The following is a 24871-nucleotide window of genomic DNA, read 5'->3' as shown; positions in this document are numbered from 1 at the left end:
GAGACATACAACCTTGTCAAGTGCAGAGGACAGGGTCCATGATAGGACCAAGAGAGGAAAACAGGGCAGGGGCACGAGGAGTTCCCTTGCACCTGGACATGAGCAGCAAGAAAGCTGGAGGCAGACCAGTAGAGATGGTGAAAAGTCATGCTCTGTCTTTTGGGGGGGGGGGGGTGGGGGGGTGGGGTGTGGGGCTGGGAAGGCCTAAACAGAGCCTGTGCACAGACCCAAGGGAGCGCAGAGAACCAAAAGTTGTTTTAGGCTCACACACCAGATCAGCTCCATTTCATCAGCGGACAAACTGACTTGGGACACATTTTCCACCGCTCAGCCTTCAGCTGCGGAGCTCAGCAGTCAGCATTCAAGTTTCACAACTGTATGGAAGCAGTTTCAGGGGCAGCAAGTTTCACAAGGAGCAGACGGGCGACATCTTAAAGATGTCCCCTAGGAAGCTAGTGTTATTTTTAAGACTCCTGTTTCTTTCAGGTAAGCATAACCCCCTGCTACTGGAGAAATACTTTTAAAGGCCGCAAGGAGCCAAAAGCCCTGTGATCTGGACCTCTTCAGCAGCAGCTCCACGTTCTGTGCAGGATACAGGAACAGCTTGCTGAAACACAAGAGTTGGGCATCAATATACAGACCCACGACCACCTTCTTCACCAGGACACAGGCGATTTAGTAGACACCCAAGCGGGAGAGACTCAAGACGACAAATATCTGTTTGTCCATAGGCCTGCTGCCTGATCCACACATGGTACAGCTCCACACCAAGAATGCAACTGCTCTGGCACAAGGGACACTAAAAACAAATGGCAGCTCGCCCGGCTGGGTGATCATTTTTGGATTATGTAATCCCAATATATTATTATTAGACCAAGAACAAACTCAAGCAAGCAACTGAAGACATTACCCTGCCTGTTCTGGCAAAGAGACAGAGCCTTGTCGCAGAAATTGCACTGACGTGCTATCCTGGTGCATGAAACAGGTCAGACTGCACACATGTTGGACTTCAGGTAACACAAACAACAGTATTGGATTCCAGGCCATTCTACATATTACACAACGTTGCCGTCAGTTATACTACATTTAAAACCAAACCGAGCAGGAGAAGCCTTAGCAAATTTTTTCCATTTACCTACTGCAGACCAAAATTAAATCTGAGCCTAGACTGGACAAACACACACACCGAAGGTGTGTTATAAAGTCGCTTCTTGGCATCGCCAGAGCCAAGCGTTTCAGGGGAAGCAGAGACATCCAACAAACTGGAGAAACTGTTTATAGAACAAATGCAGAATGAGCATATGTGTTTAATAGCCCACTAATTGTTGCGTTATTCACTAGACAAACAAGCGAGCTCTTCTGCCCTTATCCTTTCCTGCCCATTTAATCACCAGTAGCCTTTGACTATTTCTCTTTTGGGTGGTGGTGAAGGAAGCAAAGTTCATTAGTGGCCATTGGCCACCAAACAATCTAGAAACCAGACTTCATTTAGAAAATAAACACCACTATTCATGTGTGACATGGACTCAGAATAGCTTCCCAAAATATTTAACACAGCTGCCTGTAGTCTTCCTACTCTCCCTCTCCCAAAAGAAAAGGCTTTCCTAATACATAGGAAAACATTTCTTCTCATTGTTTGCTTTCTTTTTCAGAGAAAAAAAGCTAGTACCTCGGTCTGTCACTTATTGCTACTGACTTCTCATAATGCTGATAAACACTCATTAAAATATAAGTTGATAAATCCTGGTACAGTAATTACCTTCGGCCTCATACAGACATTGCCCAATTCAGTGATGTGATGTAACCAACACCCTAAATTAAAAATAGTGTTGTGACAACATATGGTTTATCCTACAGAAGCTGGCAGGCAAGACGCTCCTAATGACAAATAGGTTAGGTTCCCAGCTTCCCCCTGCTCCCTGGCAAGGTGAGGAGACAGATACGCTCTTCACAGGATCAGAAGTGGAAAGGAAAAAAAAAAAAACACCATAAAATTACAATAAAAAGGACAGCTTTTAATCCCTCTCTGGTCCATCCTAGCGACAGATGCCGAGTATTGCCATTATTCTTTATTTACATGACTAATAAGCTCTCTGGATGCATTTCAAGGAAATGTCTCAGAAAAGACAATCTGGAAATTTCAAAATAGAGCCCCAGCCTGAGCCTGCCCCTCCGGGGGGAGCGGAGCACTGGGCCGGGGGTGGGGGGCACACAACCGGGTGCCCCGAGGAGGTGGCAGTAAGAAAGGGGCATCCCCACACACCCCCAATTCAGGATGCCAGCACCGGGGATGGACCCACCCCGCCCCCCCTAGGGCCACGGCCCCCCGGGCCACAGAAACCCACGCTCACCGGGGGGTGGGGGGGTGCGCACCCTCTCACACGCTCACCGGGGCGGGGGTGGGCATCGACGTCCCTCGCCCCCCTCCCTTGCCACTTACCGGGGACTGACGACAGCTTCCACTCACCTACCGGGAGGGCCACCGAGAACCCCCCACCCCCCCGCCATCTACCGGGGGGTGGCACCAAGACCTCGGCTCCCGGGCCCCCACAGTCACCCACCGCGGAGGGGGGGACACACCGTGGTCGCCCCAGCAGTTACTGGGGGGTACACAGACATCTCCCAGTCCCGTCCCCCCCCCAGGTACTTCACCGGTGATCACGATTCCCACCCACCCCCAATCACATACTGGCGGGGCCGCACTAGAGCCCCTCAACCAGCACTGGGGGGGTACTGGATGTCCCCGGGGCGTTACTGGGGGGGACACAGCGAGGCCCCTCCTGCCTCCCTCAGGCGCCGGACAGTAGGGCCGCCCCCCCACCCCCCCCGGTTTCCCCGGTCACTCGCGGGGAAGCGGGAGTGCCCCCCCACCTCCTCAGGCCCTCACCGGTGAGGGCCTCACACCGAACGACTCCCCCGCCCCCCCCAAGTCATCTACCGGGGTCCGCCCCCCCCCCCCGTCACACACCCCGCAGCGGCAGGACAGGACACCCTCTCCCACCCCATCTCGTGAGAAGACGGCCCCCCCCCTCAAAAAAAAGACACCGGTGCCAACCCCGCCGGTGCCGCCCGCGGGGCTCCGGCCAGGGCCTCGTGGCGGCCACCCGCCCGCCGCGGGGCCGTGCCCGCCGCCCCTACCTTACAGGCCTGGTAGCTCTCGAAGGCGCGCAGGGCGCTCTCCGTGAGCTTGACGTGGAAGACGGAGACGCGGGTGCCGCGGCCGAGGCGGCCACAGGACAGCCCGTACCCGCGCTCCGGCTGCAGCGCCGCCATCTTGGGACCGTCTCCCCCTCCGCGCCTGGGCCGCCGGGGCCTCCCGCTACCGCCACGCCCCCTTATGTATTATTCATGAGTCGCCCTGCCGCCGCTCCGCCAGCCCCGCCCACCTGGGGCGCCTGTTGCTGGGGCGAGGAGGTGGGCAGCGGGCGCTCCCATTGGCCGGGCCCCTCCGGCCTCCGCGTGGGATTGGGAGATGGGAAGAGAAGGCGGGATATGCAAATGAGGGCCGCGGGGCATGGCGGGGAGGGTGGTCTGGTGCAGCCCTTCAGCGCTGGAGGACCTCAGAGAGGGGGCGGTGGGCCGGCATCCCCCGGGCACGGCCTGGGGGGCACGGCCATCCCCCCAGCCTCGGGCAGGGCCTGCAGGGTCCTCCTAGGACAGCGCCCGTAGGCCTTCCCCTGAGCAATTCCCCCGTAGGCTGGGCCTTAGGCCTCAGGTGTTTGCTCCCCCCAGCTGGGCCCATAGGCCCCAAGGTCCCCTCCCCAAACTAGGCCCACAGATCCCAGGTTCCCCCCCCCCACAAGGTTGGGCCCCAGGACCCAGGTCATGCACATCCCCCAGGCTGGGCCCCAGATCATCCTCCCCTCCAGGCCAGGCCCATAGGCGCCCGGGCCCCTCCCCAGCAGCACCTGTAGGCCCAGGCCTCCTCCTGGACATAATCCCCCTCTAGGCCCCAGGTTCCCTCCCACCCCGGGCAGGGCCTTGGGGCACCTCAGGGAGCACAAGGCCTCTCGAGCCCACCAACCCCAGCTGCGGAGCATCCCTGGCTGTGGAAGTTGCTCCCTCTTGCCACAGCTGCCACAGAGCTGTGCAGGGTCCATAAAATCTTCCCACCTTGCCCCCCCAAATTAAACGACCTCTGCCGGCCCCCGAAGGGGGCAACAAGCCGCGAGGAATAGCCTCCCTCACCCCTGGCAGTCGATGGCAATGACGCTGGGGCATGAAGGAATTGTCCTTTATTTGGGAAGTTCACAGTCAGTTTGTCATGGGAGGAGAGCGCTACACGCCCCCGCCAGGAGCAGAGCTGAGACTGGGGCAACGGCAGGCCCTGGGGGTGGCCCCAGGCCAGAGAGAGCTGAAGGGCAAAGAGGGAGCCCCAAGAGCTTGGACCTACATGATACAGCCTGGAGAGAAGGTCTCCAGTGCTCCCCTCCCACATGCCTCCCGCCGCAGGTTTCTTTGGATTCCTTTAGACATTGCACGCTCCAGGGAAGTGCTGAGGAGGGGAGTGGGTGCCTGCAGGGGGGCTGAGCAGCTGGCAGCCCCCCAGGACACACTGAGTCTCACTGCACGTGCCCCCGGGCACATCCGCACCACTTCCCGCAGCTGGGCCTAGCCGCAGAAACCACTGTACCCACTCATTCCCACGTGGCTTCCTTCCACGTGCCTCCCCCTGCCCGTCTTGCCAAGATCACGGCATCTGCCAGGGCTCACCGGGCCAGGGACAGCCACAGCATACCAGTGTGCAGGAGCTCCTGCTCCCCCTGACACAGTTGGGGCTGGGGGCTGAGCCCCTGATTGCTGGGAGGGTGCTCAGGGGTCTCTGCTCTGCCTGCGGCTCCATCCCCACAGCCAGGAGGGATGCGGGGGGGACATTGGGAGGGGGATCCAGCACCTCCAGCAGAGAAAGCATCAACATTTCTGCAACTGCAAGTCCACGGGAAGGGGTCAGCGGAGCCCCAGGGAAGCCCCTTGGCAGAAGAGAGACACATCCTGGCACAGGTCCAGTGCCATGGGGCCACCCTGCCGCCATCCTTAGTTCCTCGCCGCGATGACCACAGACAAGGCCACGCCACCGAGTGCAATGGCTGTTGCACCGAAGAGCCACTTCCAGGGGATGGACTAAGGACGAGAAAGCAGCAAGGTGATGGGATGTGTGCAACACGCTGCGAGCCCCACCAGCAGCAGGGACGTGCAGCCCTGCCTGCCGTGGCACAGTGCCGCAGGCAGCACCGAGTTCCCAACACACATCTGAGAGAACGCAGCCCAAAAAGGCAAATGCTGCGTCGGCTCTGCCCAGTGCGTGGCCAGCACGTCCGCAGGGACAGCGTGTGCCGCCGGCAGCCCAGCTGACAGTGCTTTCCACCAGCACAGCCAGCGGGCTCCCAAGTGCAGCAGCTGGGAGCAAAGTCCGGACCCTCCAGCTGGCATCGCCGGGAGCCGGCAGACGGTGCCAGGAGCACAGCCGCAGATATCAGCATTTTCCTGGCGAGGCTGATGGAGCATGGGCCCCCAGCTCCCAGCAGGCTTGCTGCCGTGACACCGCCCACGCCGTGGGTCACGTCATTGTCCCCCCCGGCTTGGGAGCAGGACTGTGTTGACCCCTAGGGACCTGAGGGACACTAACACACCCCCCATGCCCAGCCCAGTGCTCCCCACGCCAGGGGTGACCCCCACCCACTCTGCCACCCCCTCAGAAGGTCAGCACCAGCCCTTACCCAGGGCAGCTTGTCTTTGCACTTCCCCGGGGTGCCAGCAGCGCTGGGATTCCCGAGCATCTTCCTGTACATCTCTGTCTCCACGTTCTTCTGGTCCGCGTGCTTCTTCACCAGCTTGGAGAGCTCAGCATGGATGGTCTGGGGAGGAAAGCATGGTGCTGCAGTTAGCACCCCTGTGGTGCAGGGGAGGGGACGGGGACTACAGTGCCACCACCAGCAGGTCCCATCGGCCGGGGGCCGTATAGGAGCTTTGTGGAACAGCTTAGAAGCAGCCGAGGGGGGGCGGGGGGCTGATGGCCTGATGCTGCCCCACTCCTCTGTGCTGAGGGGCTGCACCTGCCTGGCATCAGACACCCAGGCTGGGTGCTCTGTGGGTCTGAATACCCTTTTGCCCTTTTTAGCCACCCAAGCCATTTCCCGCCTGGCAGCAGGGAGCAGAGACCAGGGCTGATACCAGACATCGGGAAGATTTTATCCTTTAATCGAGATGGAAAAGTGTCTGCCTTGGGGACAGATGTGCCCTAGTTCTCCCACTTTTCTGTCTGGAAGCAGGCTGGGAAAGCAAGCTTAAACGCAGCCTGGTCCGAAATGGCATTTGCAGTAACACCCGGGAGCGTGTCGGCACCTGCCCGGCCGTGCCAAGCAACAGGGATGGCTGGGGCTGGAGGGAGTGCTGCAGGAGAAAGCTCCACGTCCTGCACAGAGCTCACAGGCTCCCAAAAAGCAGCAGGAAGCGCCAGCAAGCCGAGCATGGCACTGCCAGCCATTCCCCCAGCTGACGGTGGCAGGAAGGACGTCGTGGTGGCACGCAGCCGTCCAGCACCACGGCCGTGCTGTGCCCTCTGCTGGGGACACCGCACTCCGGGAGGCTCCGACACCCCGAAACACTAGCACTGCCACTGGGGACCCACACCGGCTCCAGCACACCTCGGCTTGCCCAGAGATGTCACCAAGGGCTTCAGCGAGGGCTTTGCCAGGCCACACCACGCTCTGCAACACTCCCTCCAATGTGAGGGTTTGGATATCTGGAGGGTGCAAAGCAGCAAAGCGCCCATGGGCATCCCGAGCTCAGCAGGGCTGGCACAGTGGAGCAGGACAAACTTGGGCATCCCCCCCGTGCTCCCAGCGTGTGCATTTCCAAGGGGTCAGGAGAAGGGAGCCCAGCAGCTGATGCTGTATAACAGCTGAAAGATGCCAACAGCCCCAGAGAACCAGGTTTCCTCATCTGAGGCAGGTGGAGCTGAGCATTTCTCGAGTCTGTTTTCACCACCGGTAGCCGTAGCCCGTGACTCACCGACGCGTGTTTAACGCTGCCGTCTGGAGTGGCAACGCCACTTCCCCAGGAGTCCCGGCAGCCAGCCGGAGAGGCCAGTAATTTGCTGTACTTGTGGTTTCACTGGTAACGTCACTGCCGGGCATTTTGATTTTTCACCGCTCTCCAATTAAAAGCTTCATCTGAATGGGCTGGTGAGCAGCCACCCTGCCGACAGTGACGTGCTGGAGATGTACAAGGGGAGCTGCTCCCAGGGCAGCCTGCATCACTTGTGCCGCTCACTCACCACGGCTGCCCACCGTAACCTTGCTGGGAAGCAAAGGGTTTGAGATCCTGCTCACCCTGCCCCGTGGGTGCTCTCAGACCATGAGCTCTGTGGGTGCTGTGGCATCACCAAGCACCTGCTTTCACAGTGCTCCATCCTACCCATGACCTTCAGGCACCAGATCATGACACAAATCACGATGGTCTGGTGAAACTCCCAGAAAAGAAGTGAGTAAAATGACAGACCTGGTCAAGAACCAAAGCCCACCTGTAGAACCAAGCCCCCTGCCCTGACCTTGCGCGGGCAGCACCTCCCTACCGCTCCTCCAGCTCGCCCAGGCTTGCTCCTGCTGGGGCAGTTCCCTGACACTGCCTTTTGATTTCTCCTGAGGCTCCAGTCCTGCAGCTGATCATTAACCGACAGGAAATTCCTGACCCAGAGCTCGCCCTGGCCCAGGCGCTGGCCCAAGGTCTGGGCTGCTCCTGCCGCCCAGTGAATCATGCTCCAGGCTGCTGAGCGAGTCTGCGCGGACTCGGCTCTGCTCCACCTCCTGCAGCCATGGCACGAGCCGGTGGAGCCACCCGGCGAAGCCGTAGCAGCCAGGATCATAGGCACAGGATCACAGAAGTGGAGATGGGTTGGTAGGGAGTCCTGCCACTGCAAGGACCAAAGGGCAAAGAGGGAGTCTCGCAACACAGAGATAAGGGGCCCACCTGCCCAGCCAAACTCAGATGTTGCACCACGGGACATGTCACCCCATGGCTGCCCAGGCCCTGGGGGCTATTTCCAGCCTCCCTTTATGGAGGGGAGTTGGGAACAGCTACTGGAGAGCTTCAGCCTTCCACAGGGTTTGCAGGGACACGGACAAGAAGAGAGCGTCCTGCAGACACCCAGCTCAGCAGGATCACCGGCAGCACGCAGTAGCAGTGTACCTTGTTTGAAGGCTCCAGCTTCAACGCTGCCTTTAAGATGGGGATGGCCTCTCTATACTCGCCCTGCTGAGCCAGGACCTGGAAGGTGAGACAGGCGTTAAGCAGAATGCTGAGGTCTGTCCCTTGGTCCTGCCCTCGACTGTGCCATGGAGAAGGGATGGCAGCGCCTGCTGCACACCCAGCCTCACCTTGCCCTTTCGGAAGAGCGCCTTGATGTTCCCTGGCTGGTGCTCCAGGACGAGGTTACAGGATTTCAGGGCTGCTTCATAATGGTCCAATTTAAGCTGAGAGGCTGCCAGGTTGTTGAGACATTTCACTTTCACATCCAGCAGCTCAGCTTCCTCGTCTGGGCTGAAATCAACTGCAAAGAGCCCAGAGCCAGGTTACAGCGGGAAGAGAGCCCAGCCGGCCCTCGCTAGGTGGGAACAGGTACCTTTCGAGCTGGAGCTGATGATCTTGAGAGCGATGTCATAGGAGTTGATGGCCAGCACATAATCTGCCTGCTGGTAGAAGAAGTTGCCACGCTCCCGCTTACGGTTGGCCAGCTCTATCTTCTCCTTCCCGCTGAGCAGCTCCAGGTCCGGTGTGTCCCGAGCAGCCAGCAACTCCACCTCCAGGGTGAGGGCTGCGTTGGGAGGGATGTCAGGGCTCCTGTGCAGAGAAAGGCACAAAGCCGTGGCACTGTTGTCACTTCTGCCAGTTCCACCAGCCACTGGGCCATGTAGATTTAGCACTGTGGCCCAAACATCAGAGTTATGGAAGCTCCCCGGGACAGGGGGTGATGCAGATTGTTCGCCCCAGGCAGAACACGCTGCTGTCACCTGCATGTGGCAAGCACAGCAGATCTCCCTGCCCATGGAAGCTGTGGCTTGCTGGCTGGGCCGTCACTGGGAGAGTAGGGGACAGCTTTCGCAGCACTGTCTGGTGTCATCCCACTCCACCCCCTACCTTCCCCACTCACCTGCCCTGAGCGCCATAGCAGTACTTTGCATCTGACACGATCAAAGCAGTCTCCCCCATTTCCAGGAGCTGCACACACAGGTCCAAAGCCTGCAGGAAACATCACTGTGGGGAGGGAGCATGAGCAAGGGCAGAGGGGCCACTTCTGACCCACAAACAGGGATGTCACCGACCCCAACCCCTCCCTGCGCCCGACAAGGCCAGGTCCTGCTTGGCAGGGTGAAAACAAGGCAGCGATAAAGTCGGGTAAGCTTTCCCTTAGCCCTGACCTGCAAGACATCGCAGTCCCCCAGCGTGAAGGTGAGGGCAGGGTTCTCCTCCACCACAGTGCCATCCTCCAGCGCGGCCCTCAGGCGGACAGTCACGTCCTGGCCCTTGTGGGGACGCGTGTCCACCCCCTGGCCCGGCACCAGCGTCTTCTTCTTGAGCAAGCCGCTGCCTGGGCAAGGAGAAGCCAGAGGCACGTTAGCCCGAGCCGAAAGCCCAGTGCCCACTGCCCTGCTCCGATCCCGGGCAGCCTTTGCGGCACGGGGAGAAGCGGGGTGGCCCGGGGAGCACTGGGGGCGCCCGGGGGACCCCGCAAGCCCAGCGCCCCCTTCCCCCAGGCTCTCACCCAGAACATCCAGCCACTCCTGGGGGTCCTCAGCCGCTTCCCCAGTGCCCGGGGGGTGGGTGTCCCCCCGCGGCGGGGCCGGTGGCTGGCCCACGGCCTCCAGCGGCGGCAGCTCGCTCAGATCCTCATCCTCCTCCTCCTCCAGGACCTCGAAGTCCTCGGCCGCGTCCAGCTGGGCGCCGTCGGCCGTGGGTGGCGGCTGGGTGCCGGTGCCTGCCCGGCAAGGGGAGCCGCTCCTGGGCTCCTCCCCGCTGGAGGCCATCGCGGCGGAGCAACCTGCAGCGGGAGAGGTGGTCGGGGCTGCGCGTACCGGGGAGGGAAGCGGGCACCGGCCCGGGCCCGCGGGGGTGCGAGGCCGGGGCAAGGCAGCCCCCGGCAGGCGAAGGGGAGGCGGGGGGGTGAGGAGGGCACGGGCCCCGCGGGAAGGGGCGGGGGGCGGCCCGGTACCGAGAGGGGCCGCCACGTGCCTCCCCCCGCCCGCCCCCTGTCACACGCCTAGCCCCCTCCCACTCCCTTCCAGAACCGGCCGCCGCACGCCCCCCCGCCGCTCCCACCTGGCCCGCGAACCCGCGGCCGCCGGCCCCGCCCCGCCGCTCCTATTGGCTCCGCACCGCCCACCGCGCTGACGCCATTGGGTGGTGAGGACGCTCATCAGCGAAGCGGTGGGCGGAACTCGTTGCTGTCTTAAAGGGCCCGCCGCTGGGTCACGGCCTGGGGGGCGGGGGCGCTGGGGGTTCGGCACTGGGAGTTCGGCACTAGGGGCTCGGCACTAGGGCGGTACCGTGACGCCCGGGGGGGCGCCGGCCCTCTCCCTCCGCCAAGCGCCACTACTTCCGGCTCAGCACCGTGACGCAAGGGCGCGCTGACGCCACAGGGTTACGCTCGACGTGACCCCGCACCCGGAAGCGAGGTGCGGCTGCTGGTGCTGCCCCCGGTGCCGCTCCCGCTCCCGTCATGTGAAGTGGCGGGACGGGCTCCCCCAGGTGTGCGGGGCGTCACCGGGCGGGGCATAGGCCCGCGTCCACCCGAGGGACCCCGGTACCGGGAGGGCGCCGCCCGGGGGCGGAGGGGGGGCCGGGGGACACCGGTACCAGTGGCGGGTGCGTGCGGGGCCGCCCCAGGAGCGAGCACGGCGGCGGGGAGGGGGGGTAGCTCCGGTATCAGCGGCGTGGCAGGGCGGAGAGGGCCCCGTTACCGGGGACGTGAGATATGGGGGGGTGTCTCCGTTACTGGTCCAGGGGGCGCGGCAGGCTCCCGCCCCCCCCCGGCTGAGACGCCCCCCGCGGTCCCGCAGGCCGCGATGGAGCCCACGGCCTCGCAGGTGTTCTGCGGGAGGGTGCTGGGCATGGTCAACGCCGAGGACGTCAATGCCATCATCCTGGCGCAGAAAAACATGTGAGTCCTGGGGGAACCGTCCCGCAGGAACCCCGGTACCGGCACCGGGAGCCTCCCGGGATCTTTGCCAATTTCATCTGCTTCCCCTGCACAGGCTGGATAGATTTGAGAAGACCAACGAGATGCTGCTCAACTTCAACAACCTCTCCAGTGTCCGCATGCAGCAGATGAACGAGCGTTTCCTCCACCACACCAAGACGTTGGTGGAAATGAAGAAGGATCTGGACAGCATCTTCCGGAGGATCCGGTGGGCAATGGGGATGGGAACATGGCTGCTGGCAGGGAGGGAGATGGCGCAGAGAGCGCAGGGTGGCAGGTCGAGGTCTAGGTTGGCTGTGGGGGCATTAACATGGGACACGAGTAGGAGCTTGGCATTGTCTTGGAAGTAAAAACAGTCGGTGAGGGGAAAGCGTGGGGCTGGGGGGCACGTGTATCTTCCACAGCGGCTGGAGCTTTAGGATTCCTTGAGTCTGCTCCAGCTGGGATGGTCTGCACTCCCTCAGGGCAGTGGGAGGGATGTGGCACTGCTCAGGACAGCTACAGAGTGCGGAAAAACACCTGATGTGCTGAGGGGGGGGGGGTAACAGGAGCGCTTGGGGGTTCAGGGAGGGAGCCCTTCTGCCCAGGGAACCCCCTGGGATTCATTTACATTGTCTGTAAATGCTGGAGAGTGGAGGGAGCCAGCCGAGCAGCTCAGCTCTGGATCTATCAGCTTCCTTGTGGTCTTAGCTCACTCTCTCCTCCCCTAGGACGCTGAAGGGGAAGCTGGCGAAGCAGTACCCGGAGGCTTTCAGCAGTGAGTGATTTCTTCCGACACGTGGATTTTCTTCCCATGCTAAGAGCTCCTTTTCCTAAGAACGCATGAGGTGGCTCTTGGGAGTTGGGAGAAGCCGACAAGACGTCCAGGCACGCACCAGCGAGTGACTGCTGCGCTAAAAGCCTGAAAAGCTTCTTGATTATATTAAATGTAGTTGCAAGAAGTTAATGACCACTAATTTACATGGCATCGGTTTTTTTATTGATTACTGCCACAAGCAGAAAAAAATTTAGAATTAGCAAATTGTTGTGCTGGGGCATCTGTCGTACCTGGTGTTGTACCTGGTGTCGCACCGGTGTCACCTCGCCTCATGTGGCCACAACAGGAAAACTTAACATTTGCATCTTCCCTTCCAGACATCCATGAATCTCCCATCCTAGAAGACGATGATGACTTTGACCCCGTCCCGAAAAGCACGACAACCACCATCGCTACCTCTGAGCAGAGTACGGAGTCCTGCGACACCAGCCCTGACATCATCTCTCCCACCATGAGTCAGGATTTTGAGGATTTATCCCAAGGCCAGTATGATTTACCGGCTGTGAATGGACAGAGTCTCACAGATGAAGACACGGCTAACGACCTGGACTAGGCGTGCAGGTCCTGCACTGCCACTGCTTGCCCCCATAGAACTTTATATCCTGTATTTATATTTGTGTGGTTTTTTGGGAAGAGGGAGCAAAGGCTGAGAGAAGCAACGGCCAAGTGAAGAAGGCTGCCCTTCTGCCTCTAAACTGCTGCCGTAGTGTAAACCCCGTGACTTGCTTCGGGGTAAATAAGTAAAACGTGGGTTTGAAACGCCTCTTGTCCTTTCTCGTTTGTGCAGTCAGGAGAGTGGCAGAACCCCACCTGCGATGCAGACTGTGGCGTGGAAGAGCCGGTTTGGGGCACGGGCGTTTTTTCTGAAGGGATGCTGGCTTTGAGGCTCCTGTCTGCCAGCACTCCGGCTTCCCAGGGGTCTGTCTATGCCAGGGACCGGCGCTGGCTGCCTGCTTGCCTGGGGCAGGGGCTTGGGCCCGCTTTCCCTTTGGGTCTCGATTGCCCCGGGTCGTGCCTCAGCCCCTGGCAGGGCCCGCAGCTCCCGGGGCCCGGCTGGGCGCTCCGGGGCCTGCTGCGGCCTGCGGGGGGCTGGGGGCGGAGGGACGGGGGGGCCGCGGGGCTGGTGGGGGCCAGGCCTGCGGTACCAGGGCGGGCGGGGGCCTCCGGCGCCTGCGCGCTGGGGCGGGGCGGGGCCATGACGCGCCGGAAGTGACGCAGCTGCGGGCGGGTTCCGGTTCCGGCCGCCCCTTTTCTCAGCAGCGAGGCGGCGGGTGCGCGCGGGGCGGCTCCGGGGCCTGGGAGCGGAGCGGGGGTCTAGGAGCAGGAGTGGGGCGGGGGGTCGGACCCGGGATCGGGGAGCCGAGGCCCAGGAGCGGGGCAAGGGAGCGGGCGTGATCGGGGCTGGGGCTCGGCGGAGCGGGGGTAGGAGCGGGCCAGGGCTCGGGAGTGGGGGCGCGGGGAGCGGGCCCAGGAGCCGGTGGGGTGGGGGTGTCGGGGCCAGGGCTCGGGAACGAGGGAGCAAGGGCGGGGAGGGGAGGGGGCCTAGGAGCAGGGTAGGGGGTCGTGGCCAGGGCTGGGGAGCCGGGGTGCAGGAGTTGGGGGGACAGGGAGAGGGCTGGGACCCGGGAGCGGGACGGCTCCACCTCCGGGCCTGGGGCTGGGAGTGAGAAGGCGGGGGGACGGGGGACGGGGGGACACTGCATCGTGGCCAGGGACAGGTGGGTGTGGTGACGGTGGGGATCAGGACCGCAGGGTGTTCCCTCAGGGCCCGGCTGGGGGTGACACGAGGGCTGCTCTCCACAGGCGCAAACGGTGCCAAGATGCAGATCTTCGTGAAGACGCTGACGGGCAAAACCATCACCCTTGAGGTGGAGCCCAATGACACCATCGAGAACGTGAAGGCCAAGATCCAGGATAAGGAAGGTACAGGTGGGACAGGGGAGCCATGGGGCAGCCCCCACTGCCCTCCGCCCTGATGGTTTCTCTCCCGCAGGGATCCCCCCCGACCAGCAGCGGCTGATCTTCGCGGGCAAGCAGCTGGAGGATGGACGCACCCTTGCAGACTACAACATCCAGAAAGGTGCCTCAGCAGCCAGCCACGTCCCGGCTTTTTTTATATTTATTCATATTTTTTGAGGGGTGCCAGGCACTCCCTAGCATCACTTGGCCCCACCGTGACGCTTTGTCTCTTTTTTTCAGAGTCCACCCTGCACCTGGTGCTGCGCCTGCGGGGGGGGATCATCGAGCCCTCCCTCCGCCAGCTCGCCCAGAAGTACAACTGTGACAAAATGATCTGCCGCAAGTATGTTCCCCCTGCCTGGCCCCGCTCCCCCCTGCCCATCCCATTCTCCAATCCTGCTCCCCCCTGCTCATCCTGCACCATAGGGACCCTGCCCCAAATCTCCTTCCCTGGGGAAACAGGGCTTTGGTGACATGTCCCCCTCCCCAGGTGCTACGCCCGCCTGCACCCACGTGCCGTGAACTGCCGCAAGAAGAAATGTGGCCACACCAACAACCTGCGCCCCAAGAAGAAGGTCAAGTAGAGTGGGTAGCGGCAGCACTGCCTGCACCCTGCCCGCACCCTGCCAATAAAGCATCACAGAGCTTAAGCTGGTCCCGTTTTGTGCTGGTTTTTGCCCAAATTGCTGTGGTTTTCAATAAAAGGGGGGGGGGGGAGTTGGGGGAGTGTTGGGGGACAGGGAAGCGGGGAGGTGGGGTATTGGAGGCTGGGATGGGGGGGAGCTGCGGGGTGTTGGGGGAGGGGGGGTGTTGGGGGGGGGGGGGGGGGGAGGCGGCAACGATGCCGTCCGGTGCCTGCAGGGGGCGGTGGAACCGCGCTCCGCCCCGGGCCTGCGCCGTGCGACTGGGCCGGGCCATGGTGAGCGGCACCGGGCCGGGGTGGGGAGGGGGCCCGGCCGCGCCGTGCACGCGGGGCTGCGGCATGCGGGGACCCAGATGCGTGCAGGGCGGGAGGGGGGGCCGGGCTGGTTTGTGTGGCGTGGCCGCGGGGGGGCCTGGGGCTGGGGGAGGGAAATGGGAGGGGTCCCGGTGCCGGGCTGTAGCGTGCACAGGGCAGGGGGTTCGTACAGGCGTGATTTGGGGGGGGTCCCTGTGCCCTCTGTACAGCGTGTACATGGCGGGGGGGGGTACCAGTGGCCTTGTGTTGTGTGCACATGGTGTGGGGGGGGTCCCTGTGCCTGTCTGTGTTGGGTGCACATGACTGGGGGGGGGTGTCCCTGTTCCCCTCTGTGTTGTGTGATGGCCAGGGGTTCCCAGTGCATGGGTGGGGGGCCTTGTGGGGGTCCCGGTGCCATCTGGTTCATGCATGCATGGCCGGGGGGGTCCCGGTGTCCATCAGTATTGTGTGCACATGGTTGGGGGGGGTGGTCCTTGTGCCCATCTGTGTTGTGTGCACATAGCCAGGGGTTCCTGCTCTGTGGGTGGGGGGCCTTGTGGGGGTCCCGGTGCCACCTGGTTCACGCATGCATGGTCGGGGGGTCCCGGTGTCCATCAGTATTGTGTGCACATGGCCGGGGGGGGTCCCCCTGTGCTTGTCTGTGTTGGGTGCCCATGGCTGGGGGGGTCCCGGTGCCGATCCACACACACATGGCTGGAGAGGTGCCAGTGCTGGACCAAACCCAAGCGCTGCAGCTGGGCTCAGCCTGGGTGCCCCCGGGGCGGGGGGGGGGGGCGGGACGACGACGACGACGACGACTTGCCCCAGGACTGGGACAAGACCCCCAGGTGATGCCAGCTCTGCCCAGAACCCGGTGGCCGGAGCAGAGCCACCCTGTGAGGCAGCAGGCACCTGCTGGTGACACCATCATGCCAGGTTGCCACTATGGTGGCAGGTCACCACTGTCCCCTTCCCTCTGCAGACGGACGAGGCCGTGAGGGTGCTGCTGCAGCGGCTGCAGGTGCTGCAGGGCGAGCGTGCTGAGGCGTATCGGCTCCTCGAGGAGTGAGTACCAGCACCGCTCTGCGCCCTGGGACGCGCACCCATGAGGACAGGACCCGCTAGGGTGGGCAGGGGGACACAGCCCCTTCCAGGGCAAGGGATCCCCCAGCAAGGAACCGAATCCCCCATTTTTTTTTCATCCTGATGGGAAGAGGCTGCCGGGGCGGAGCAGCAGCCATGGGGCGGCTGATGAGCTCCAGCTGGCAGGGGGACGCCCGCGCTGGACACCTGTATCCTATTTTAGCATCCGCCAGGAGATGATGGACTTCCCGGGACACAGGAGTGCGAGTGAAAAGGAAAAAAAAAAATACACACACACACACACACCCTCCCCAAAGAGCAGCTACCAAGCCCATCCCGTGCGAGGGGTGAAGCTGCCTGGTCCCGGGGACCGAGAGCTGCCAGATCTGGGAAAACCATCCCAGTCCTGCCTGTGGTGCGGCAGCAAAGGGAGCACCAGGATGGGTTGTGATCCCGGTGTCCCCCAGGTGCAGTGACAGTGGCTTTTCCCCCCTGTCCCCCTGCCCAGGGGCCACCAGGCGTACCTGCACAGTGCGCCCCACTATGACTTCCCCCGTTACCGGCAGCTGGTGCACGAGATCACGGTGGCCTTCAGCGGCATCTCCCGGGAGGTGCTGCACATCGCCGGGCGCCTGCGGGACCAACTCGCCCGCCCCGACCTGGCCCAGCACCTTGCCCAGCTCCAGGAGCGGGAGCAGGAGAAGCTGCAGCTGGTGAGTGCCGGGCTGGGGGGGCCCCGCTGTGCCTGTGGCTGCTTTGGCGGGGGGGTCTCAGCTCCCTCCGTGTCCCCACCGCAGACAGCACAGCTCCAGCTGGCCCGGCAGCAGGCTCAGGACCAGCCCGAGGTGGACGCCCATCAGCAGGAGGTGCGGGAGCTCAAGCACAAGTAGGTGGTGGCCCCGCCGCTGTCTCCCCCTACTTGGGGATGGCAGCAGCCCCCCGCCCTGGGCTAGGAGCCCCTTCCCCACATTTCCCCTTCCTGCAGCCCAGGGGGGCCCAGATGGTGCCTTCAAAAGCGCTGGCGGCTGCAGCCCCGGGGAGGGTTTGGCGATGCTGCGTGGCCGTGGTCCCCTCGGCCTCCCCGGGCTGAGTGTTTCATAAACAGCGCGGGGAAGGCGAGGCGGCCCAGATAATACGCTCCATATGGGCTTTATTTATAGTTTCCATCCGCTCTCGTAGGCTAATTAAAACCATTGAGGCAATCAGCGAAATTCTCCAGGACCTCAAGTACGATTCGGAAGAAGCCGAGTGATGGGTGTCCCCGTGGGAACGGCTGGAGGGGCCGGCTGGTGGAACAGGGGCCCCGCTCGCCCCCCACCCGCTCCCAGTATGGCCACTGCAGCACCCACGCCACTCCAGCAAGGTGGGCATCTTCCCCTCCACCCCTTTTCTTGAGCACAGGCTGGAAAAGGTGGAGAACCCCCCCTTCCCCCAAGAAGTGGGGTCCCCCTAAATCATGAGCATCCCTCAGCGGAGGGGTCCAGCGTGGGGCTGGCTCCCCTCCCTGGCACTGCCGGCCACACTGCGGCTTTGCCAGAGGAACAACCACAACCTGCAGTGCCAAGAGGCTGCCTTGCCTTGCTCCCCACTGAGACAGGCACTGCCTTTGCAGCAGCCCCCCCAAAACCCACCTCTCAGGGCTAGGGGTGCAGCTGATCCCCGTGCCACTGCCAGTGCCCCCCCCCCCCAAGCACCTTTTCTGCGGTCATCCAAAATAAACCTGTTCCCATGGAGCTGGCCTGCGGCACGTGCTCTAAAGGGTTTGTCGTCTCCCCCCTGCGCCCAGTGCCACCCCCTCTACCGTGGCTCGGTCCCTTGGGAGCCCCCGGGCGGGGTGACAAAGGACACGGGTCCCATTTGGCTGCCCGTTGCATCCCCGTCCCTGCGCACCACTGCCGCTCCGCTGACGCAGACCCCGGTGGGGTTTCAGAGGTTTATTGGCATTAAGCTTAAATCTGTTCCTAATTGACTGAAATGGAACCAAAATAAGGCTGGTTTGAATCAAAATTGGAGCAGGCACTGGGCAAACCCCAGCAGCCTCAAACCAGCCCACGTGGCTCCCCAGGGACAGACCCCCCCCCACGCGCTTTCACGTGAGTCCCTGGGGAGAAAACAGCCAAAATTGCTTCCTGGGGTGGCTGTGCTGAGGGTGGGGGGACACCCGGGAAGCCCCCGCCGCCCCTATCATCCCAGAGGCTGCTCTGGCTGGCAGTTAAGGAGCGAAGCCTCCGCATCTCCCCCCAGCCAGGCAAGGCTGGGGGGTCCCCTGGCTGCCACGGGGTGCGAGCGACATGGTGGGGGGCCGTGGTCCCATGGGGCCAGTAGCACGTGAGGGGCTCCCGGGGCTGGCCCAGCCCACCCCCCCCACCTCGCCCCATCCCGTCGCCCGGGGCCGTGGGGCTGCGCTTCGCCCCGGCCGCCTTCCTGCTCCCCCCCGGCGGGGCCGGGGTGGGCGCGGGTGGTCCCAGGTGGGCGCCGGGCGCCCCGTGTCATCCTGCTGGCGCTCGGTCCCCCGGGGGCTACAACTTATCGCCGGGAAGAACCTACAGAGATGAGCAGAGCCCCGCGTCGCCGCCGGCCACGCATCCCCAGGGTCAGTGTCACCGCATGCATGTGTGTCCCGCAGCATCCCCAGGGTGGGGGGATCACCCCGCACACACACCCCCCCGCCAGGGAAAAAGAAGTGCGAAAGGCTCCTTACCTACCTGGTTGCGTGTTTTGTGCGATTTCTGCAGCCACACGCGCCACTGGTCATAAAGCTTGATGCCAAGGTTGGAGCAGCCATACGCATGTTTCTTCACCCACCCAAAAAACTGCTTCAGCTCCCGCCGCAGCGTCGTGTTTTGCTCCCCTCCTTTGGGGTCACAGCCCCCCGCCGCTCGCTCTGCAGGGAGGAGGAGGTCAGTGCCGCCAGGTGGGGGGGGACCTGCCTCAACCCCCCCATTGCTGCCACACCGTAAATAATGGCGGGCGAGAGGGAAACAAGCGGCATTTTGGCTCCCAGCTGGGAAAGCCGAGCTCCAAATTGGCTCCTTTGCAAGAAATCCAGGTGGCGGGCATGGAGCAGGGAAGGGCCCCCTCCAGCACGTCCCGTGTGCACAGGGGAGGGGGAGCGCAGCCCTCCCGGTGTCCCCCCCTGCCCGCCACGCACTGCCAGCCCGACGCTGGCGGTGCTCACCGCTGCGTGGAGTGGAGGCGGCAGTGGGATTGCTCCAGTCGCTCCAGATGCCGGCTTTTTTGGAGCCGTAGATGCCGAAGGGATTACAGCGCACCTGGACGAAGTAGACGGTGCCAGGGCGGAGGCCAGCCAGGCGGCAGGACGTCTGGTTGCCCACGTCGTCCACTACCTGGGGAGGGAGGAGATGGCAGCGCTGTCGAGCATCCCGCACCATCCCAGCCACTGGCGCGTGATGCCGACCCACCTTCCACTCCGAGCTGTCCTCCACCCGGTACTGGATCTGGTACTTGGCTTGGAAGAGGAAATCCTTGAGGGCCGGTGGGGAGCTCCAGCGGACACTCAGCTGGTCCTCCAGGTCCCCCACCCGGCTGACGTGCACGTCCGACGGCGGGTCTGTGGTGACTGTGGGGACAGGGCAGGGGCTGGCGCCAGCAGCGCCATGGGGCTGCGGGGGTTAAGGAGCCGCAGATGCCAAAAAAACCCAACAACCCACCAACAACCAAACCTCGGAGAAAACAGCCTAATTCAATTAGGAGCAATTCTGCTCACACATCGCCCATTTCCTGCTGCCCCCCCCCCCTCGCTCCAACATCCCACCGCGTGAACTGTCGGGTCACCAGCGTGGCAGTGGTGTCACGGCGCCATTGCTCACCCACATCGAGGATGTCCAACATGACGACATCGGAGACGGCCACCCCCAGCCGGTTGGATGCCTCCACCCAGATCTCGTAGGGCGTGAAGAGGGCCAGGTCCTTGGGGATGTGGCAGGAGTAGGGCCCAGCCGTGTGGTACTCCTGGCACGTGTTGTCTCGGCCGTACCACCTGTGGGCAGGTGCTGAGTGCCGGTACCAGCACCACTGGGGTGCCGCGGCCAAGCTGAGGATGCTCCCCCATCTCCAGAGGAAATGGCTGCTCCCAGTGGGGACTGCAGCTCATTTATCTGCCATCCACCACCACTGGCATTGCGCTGCCGAGCGGCTCCCAGCCCACCCAGGGCCGTGCAGCTCCTCCTCACCCTCCACCTCCCAGCAGCCCACGGGCCACCACCACCCACCAGCGCCCCGCGGCGGCTGAGGACCCCACGGAACTCATCACACTGGGCACCATCCCCAGCCAGGGGCCAGCAGCGTCAGGCTCCCCATTCACCAGTAGCTTTCAAATCCCATGCCAGCTTTTTTAGGGATACCGGGAATGGAGGTGGGCACCCCACCTGAGCTTGTACTTCAGGGTGTAGTTGTGTGTGCAAGAAGGTCTCCCCTTCCGTCCCCGGCGCCCACTTGCAAGTGAGGTCCTTCATGTTTTTGGACCAGCAAGTGATGTTGACTGGTTTTTCTGGGGGTACTGGGAAAGGGGAAAAAAATAAATTAAAATAAGAGGTGGAGAGGGGATGAAGAGGTGCAGTGGAGGAACGCAGCCCATGGTCCCGGCAGGCGATGCCACCACTGTCCCCGCTGGCTGCAGGTTTCCACCCCCTGGCTGCAAATGCGTTTGGCAGAGGGTTTGGGGTCCTGCCCCTCCCCAGCTCCAGACGCGTCTTCTTTCAGCAACAGCAACCCAAAAAACAAATCCAAGCTGCATTCCCAGCTAAGCCTCTGTATTCCTAGGACGTAGCATTGTCCTTAAAATAGCCCGAGATAAAATCTTATGATTATTGATTTGGACAAGTGTAATTTTGCCGAGGGTTTGCCAAAACAGCCTTTCTGCTGCGCGCTCCTGCATCTCAGGGCACCGGCCACGGACCGCGGAGAGGTTAAAATGTTTTGGCAAGAACCGGGATGCTGATCCCTGCAGGGATCCCCAGATCCCCTCGCCCCCGGCTGGCGAGCACACCCCGGCGCACACACAGCGCCAGATCAAACCCGGCACGTGCGACCGCACCGACGTACATCCAACGTAAAGGCAGGAGCCGGCCAAGATGCCGCCGTCTCTGCTGTGACACACCAGGTTGTCCCCCGACTGCTGCCTGGAGCCGTTGAGGCGGGCAAGGGCCACGCTGAGCGTGGTGGGGCCAAGGGCGGCGTAAGAGGCGGCGGGCAGGCGCCGGCCGTTCAGCGTCCAGTACAGGTCCTCGGCTTTCAGGTGAAAGTCGGGGCTGACCGTGCACGTGGCAACCAGCGAGGAGCCGATCAGCAGGGTGGGGTCTTGGGGGGAGATCACTGCGGGGTCTGCAGCCAGAGAAACAAAAGGGGTGGGGGTGGGGGTCAAAAAATAAATTGATATATCATTTTGTAATTATTTTTGTTCTATCTTCTATTTAAACCTATCTACATCTATTTAAATCTATTGTCTGGCTATACAAATCTATCTTCTGTCTATAAACATCTATATAAATCTATCTTCCACCTATATAGGCCTGTCTATTCATCTACCCATCTTCCACCTATATAGGCCTATCTATCTTCCACCTATATAGGTGTATCTATCTATCTATCTTCCACCTATATAGGTCTATCTTCCTCTATTTTCTAGCTATTTAAATCTATTTTTTAGCTATTTTCTATATACAGTTATACATTCCTGGCGGCACAGCCCCTCGCCGCAGCACTTGCCCCCTCCGAAGCAGCAGCGGCAGCAGAGAAGGCTGGGGGGGGGGGGGGGGGGGGGGGGGGGCAAGTGGGGGGGGGGCTGTTGCTCCAGCCAGGAAGCACGAAGCCTTTGGGGAGCTCTGCAGCACGAGGTTGGGGGGGTCCCGGTGACACCGTGAGTTTTTCCAGGGCTGGGTGGGGGCTGGGTTGTTCCTTTGTACATTTTTCATGACACAAGGCTTTCAAAAGCAACTACGGAAAGTTTTCAGGGCATTCCCCGCCCGCCACTACCACTTTCCCCAAGGACACTGGCCAGCAGCCTCCCCCCCCCCAGCACACACCGCCGAGGGCCAGGCAACGCTTTCCCAGCCCAGACCCGTGCTGACCACCCACCTGACCCCAACCATGTGCAGAAACCCATCGCTCACACCAGGCCACACGGGTCCGAGGGGCCCCCCCAGGGTGGTCCATGCTGGGGAGACCCTCCACCATGGGAAAGCCCCCCCTCCCCCCCCCCCCGTTGCTTTATTTCGAGAGCCCTCCACCACCAGGCTTCAAGGAAGCAGCTCCCCCAGCCCCGCTCTGGGATTTTCCATGTCCATCAGCCTTATCGGCTCTGTCCGCACGCGCCAGGCTAATATCCCAAATTACCTCCCGGAAAGTGCCGTGACCTTCCCTCCCTCTGACCTCCCCAGCCCCCCTTGGCTTTCAGCGCCCGCCGGCACTCCGGCTCCCATCCTGGCACAATTAATGCTCGAAAATCCTCATTACCCTGGAGAAATCTTAATTAGCGGTTCCTGCCGTTGCTCTGGGGGTGCTGGCGAGGTGGGTGTAAAAGCATCCAGGCATGAAAGCATCCGCAGTGCCAAGTCCCCTGGGGTACCCGAGCATCCACGGGTGATGGCAGGCAGCCATCCCACCCACCCCCAACACAAACCCTTCCCGGGGGGGGGGGGGGGGGGGGGGGGAAGAGGGGGGAGGTTCAGCCCCCCACCTCACTCCATCCTCTAGCGAGGCCTTCACGATACAGCCCCCAGCCCCACCGAGCAGCCCACCCAGCGCCAGCTCCCAGCACCGAGCCGGGGCTGCTCCAGCGCTGAGATAGACCCCGCGCTCTGGGCCCTAATTCGCTTCAATCTTCATCTAAACAGCCCCAGAAACACACACAAGCGCCGTAAAACAGACACGTTTCCCTCCTCTGAGCCGGACCCTCCAGAGGGGCCAATTTTGTATGGTTTTTTTTTTTTTTTTCCCTCCTGCAAATTTTTTTTCTCCTCCAAGCAAGAGCCTCTTGAGGGGCCAATTTATATTTTATTTTTTTTTCTCCTCTGCAATTTTTTTCCCCCCTCTGTGCAAATGCAACGCCGAACATGTGTTTTTGAAAGGGAAAAGTGTGAAGTTTTCCGATCGGAGAGGAAAGGGCCGGAGAGACGCAGGCTGCCTGTGGAATGTGCAAGTCGCAACGAAAATACCTGCTCGGGGGTTTTATGGCTTTCCTATTACAAAAAAAAAATGCTGATCAGGTGCTAAGTAATGCTATAAAGTAAAACCACATTTCCAAGGTGTCGGGAACGTTTATGCTTTTCTTCCGAAGGGGCCGGATTTCATTTTATTTTTATATCAGCATTTTAAGGAGTTGGGAAAGAAAAGGGAAAAAAAAACCAACCCACCCTTGGATAAGTGTTGGAGATCGTGCAGTTAAAAAAGATTTATTAAGATGTACAGGGGGTTAAAGAAAAATAGAAATAATTGCCCCGAAGAACAAAAGGAAATTTGGGCAGCCCTGAATTTTTTCTGCAAAAAAATAAGCTTTAAAATATATGTAAATATATATATGTATAAAAAAAAAAAAAAGAGGTCTTCTAAAGCTTGAGCAACAAGGTTTGCAAGCGGACACGGCACCCAAAACCACTTTATCCCTCCTTTCCATGATCTTTTTCCCTCCTTTCCACGATCTTTTTCCCTTTCTCGTCTCCAACTGGCATTTCTCGTGCCCATCCCTCAGCTCGAGGAGGGATTTATAAAAAGCCCCGGCATTCCAGCCAGCGCGACCGAGCTGCACCGAGGGGAAACATTCGCTCTCTAAAAGGAGATTTGGCTTCGCCTTTCCCCGGCGCCGTACGTCGAGGGGCCACGGGGCAAGCGCTCGCCCTGGTCGCCTCTACCGGACCCCGATGCTGGGAGAAATGGGGGTCGCGGGGGGGGGGGAAACTGGCTGTGAGTGGCACCGGGGGTCCCCTTACCAGGGTGAGCCGAAAGGTGTGGGGTGAGCACGGTGGGGGTCTGGCCACAGTGGTCCTGGTGGGATTATCCGTGGGGAGGGCACTGGGTGGGCACCGGGCCACACCAGAACCGGCCACACTTGGGCGGCTCTTGTTAACGGCTCCTGTGGGGATCTGGGGAGCATTTGTCCTCTTCCCTTCCACTGGTGCTGCGATCCCTGCCCCAATTAGCGCTCTTGGGGACTTCCCCGCTAATGACACGCGTGGGTTGGGGGTATGAGAGGTGGGGGGCCGGGACCCCGGGCCATGGCGGGTGCCAGGATGGCGGGAGCTACAGAGCGGTGGCTTTTCTTGGCGGCCCCGATCGCACATCGGAGCGAACATCCATCGCCTGAGAAATTCCCATCGTCGGGAGAAGCCAAACTTCCTGCTGCGGGGAGCGGGATCGCGGCTCCCCTCGCTCGGGCCAGGGGGGAACAACGAGGCAATGGGTGGCACGGGGACAAATTGGGGTGTAGGGCTCTGTGGGGAGCAGGAGGCCCCTCCCACGTGTGTGTGCGTGTGTCCCATGGCAAGGGGGGACCCCCATCCCAGTGGGGCTGAGGCCGCCCACAGCTCAGCCCACAGGTGGCACCTCCCAGACCTGCCACCGCGGGGTGGAACCCCCGAAAAGGCACCACCGCAGGGCCCCCCCGAGGGGGATGATTTTTTTTTTTTTTTTTGGGGGGGGGGGATTCATTGTTCTCCATGGGGGAGGGAGCTCCCTATTGTTCTGGGTGGGGAAAAGGGGATTCATTGTTCTCTGGGATGGGGGACTGGGGGGGGGGCACGGCTCTCCAGGGGGGATCGGAGGTCCCCCCGTTGTTCTCAGCGCGGGGGGGGGCGGCTCAGAGGCTCCAGAGGGGGGAAGAGGGGTCACGGCTCCCGGGGGTGGGAGGGGGGTCGCGTGGGGAAGG

General features: G+C 61.7%; 6 protein-coding genes across 8 annotated transcripts in view; 3 read left to right on the top strand and 3 right to left on the bottom strand.

Moving 5' to 3' along the window:
- Window positions 1–3312, bottom strand: part of ELL (elongation factor for RNA polymerase II) — a 54695-nt gene extending 51383 nt beyond the window's left edge. Inside the window, exon 1 of the mRNA XM_055707854.1 lies at window positions 3139–3312. Within this exon, the coding sequence (XP_055563829.1) occupies window positions 3139–3273 (135 nt within the window). The 5' untranslated portion in view covers window positions 3274–3312. The remainder of the gene's footprint in view (window positions 1–3138) is intronic.
- A 908-nt stretch (window positions 3313–4220) lies between these two features.
- Window positions 4221–10517, bottom strand: FKBP8 (FKBP prolyl isomerase 8). Its single transcript, XM_055709238.1, has 9 exons — window positions 10315–10517; window positions 9761–10036; window positions 9417–9586; window positions 9149–9237; window positions 8621–8838; window positions 8376–8548; window positions 8188–8265; window positions 5718–5855; window positions 4221–5121 (listed from the first exon to the last, which is right to left on the bottom strand). Exons 2-9 carry the CDS (start codon window positions 10020–10022, stop codon window positions 5035–5037), a joined length of 1215 nt encoding a protein of 404 aa, XP_055565213.1. The 5' UTR covers window positions 10023–10036; window positions 10315–10517; the 3' UTR covers window positions 4221–5034.
- A 130-nt stretch (window positions 10518–10647) lies between these two features.
- On the top strand, window positions 10648–12774 carry KXD1 (KxDL motif containing 1). Of its 3 annotated transcripts, none has more exons than XM_055709239.1 (5): window positions 10648–10743; window positions 11055–11155; window positions 11250–11402; window positions 11905–11951; window positions 12329–12774. In XM_055709239.1, the coding sequence occupies exons 2-5, from the start codon at window positions 11061–11063 to the stop codon at window positions 12562–12564; spliced, it is 531 nt and encodes a 176-aa protein (XP_055565214.1). In that variant the 5' UTR covers window positions 10648–10743; window positions 11055–11060; the 3' UTR covers window positions 12565–12774. The 3 variants fall into 3 exon arrangements, with proteins under 3 accessions (XP_055565214.1, XP_055565215.1, XP_005444422.1); XM_055709240.1 differs by having other exon boundaries at window positions 10660–10798; XM_005444365.4 differs by lacking the exon at window positions 10648–10743 and having other exon boundaries at window positions 10950–11155.
- A 423-nt stretch (window positions 12775–13197) lies between these two features.
- Window positions 13198–14620, top strand: UBA52 (ubiquitin A-52 residue ribosomal protein fusion product 1). The gene is made up of 5 exons (XM_055709242.1): window positions 13198–13282; window positions 13815–13934; window positions 14005–14091; window positions 14211–14313; window positions 14461–14620. Exons 2-5 carry the CDS (start codon window positions 13832–13834, stop codon window positions 14552–14554), a joined length of 387 nt encoding a protein of 128 aa, XP_055565217.1. The 5' UTR covers window positions 13198–13282; window positions 13815–13831; the 3' UTR covers window positions 14555–14620.
- A 229-nt stretch (window positions 14621–14849) lies between these two features.
- Window positions 14850–17723, top strand: REX1BD (required for excision 1-B domain containing). The gene is made up of 5 exons (XM_055710019.1): window positions 14850–14889; window positions 15890–15972; window positions 16499–16703; window positions 16788–16876; window positions 17170–17723. Exons 1-5 carry the CDS (start codon window positions 14887–14889, stop codon window positions 17240–17242), a joined length of 453 nt encoding a protein of 150 aa, XP_055565994.1. The 5' UTR covers window positions 14850–14886; the 3' UTR covers window positions 17243–17723.
- Window positions 17724–17835: 112 nt separating this feature from the next.
- CRLF1 (cytokine receptor like factor 1) lies at window positions 17836–21337 on the bottom strand (the record flags this gene model as incomplete). Its single annotated transcript, XM_027812656.2, is given in 8 exon segments — window positions 17836–18533; window positions 18696–18874; window positions 19169–19337; window positions 19413–19570; window positions 19821–19990; window positions 20379–20404; window positions 20406–20509; window positions 21055–21337. Coding segments are annotated over 8 exon segments (1113 nt in total), but the record flags the coding sequence as incomplete, so codon positions are not given.
- Between the last annotated feature and the right edge of the window lie 3534 nt (window positions 21338–24871).

This window comes from Falco cherrug, chromosome 4, assembly GCF_023634085.1.
Source record: "Falco cherrug isolate bFalChe1 chromosome 4, bFalChe1.pri, whole genome shotgun sequence".
In the NCBI taxonomy this organism is placed as follows: domain Eukaryota; kingdom Metazoa; phylum Chordata; class Aves; order Falconiformes; family Falconidae; genus Falco; species Falco cherrug.
Note: the sequence above shows the minus strand (reverse complement) of the source record. Positions and strands in the feature narration are given on the sequence as shown.

What these genes read in the sequence shown, in the direction of transcription:
- UBA52 (XM_055709242.1), top strand. Translation starts at nt 13,832, where the DNA reads ATGCAGATCTTCGTGAAGACGCTGACGGGCAAAACCATCACCCTTGAG. An exon ending in CAAGATCCAGGATAAGGAAG is followed by an intron (nt 13,935 to 14,004) that starts GTACAGGTGGGA and finishes TCTCTCCCGCAG; the next exon opens with GGATCCCCCCCGACCAGCAG. An exon ending in AGACTACAACATCCAGAAAG is followed by an intron (nt 14,092 to 14,210) that starts GTGCCTCAGCAG and finishes TCTTTTTTTCAG; the next exon opens with AGTCCACCCTGCACCTGGTG.
- REX1BD (XM_055710019.1), top strand. An exon ending in GCGTATCGGCTCCTCGAGGA is followed by an intron (nt 15,973 to 16,498) that starts GTGAGTACCAGC and finishes CCCCCTGCCCAG; the next exon opens with GGGCCACCAGGCGTACCTGC. An exon ending in GTGCGGGAGCTCAAGCACAA is followed by an intron (nt 16,877 to 17,169) that starts GTAGGTGGTGGC and finishes CCGCTCTCGTAG; the next exon opens with GCTAATTAAAACCATTGAGG.
- KXD1 (XM_055709239.1), top strand. Translation starts at nt 11,061, where the DNA reads ATGGAGCCCACGGCCTCGCAGGTGTTCTGCGGGAGGGTGCTGGGCATG. An exon ending in AGCATCTTCCGGAGGATCCG is followed by an intron (nt 11,403 to 11,904) that starts GTGGGCAATGGG and finishes CTCCTCCCCTAG; the next exon opens with GACGCTGAAGGGGAAGCTGG. An exon ending in GTACCCGGAGGCTTTCAGCA is followed by an intron (nt 11,952 to 12,328) that starts GTGAGTGATTTC and finishes CTTCCCTTCCAG; the next exon opens with ACATCCATGAATCTCCCATC.
- FKBP8 (XM_055709238.1), bottom strand. Translation starts at nt 10,022, where the DNA reads ATGGCCTCCAGCGGGGAGGAGCCCAGGAGCGGCTCCCCTTGCCGGGCA. An exon ending in CGCTCTTCCGAAAGGGCAAG is followed by an intron (nt 8,266 to 8,375) that starts GTGAGGCTGGGT and finishes CTCACCTTCCAG; the next exon opens with GTCCTGGCTCAGCAGGGCGA. An exon ending in AGCTGGAGCCTTCAAACAAG is followed by an intron (nt 5,856 to 8,187) that starts GTACACTGCTAC and finishes TTTCCTCCCCAG; the next exon opens with ACCATCCATGCTGAGCTCTC.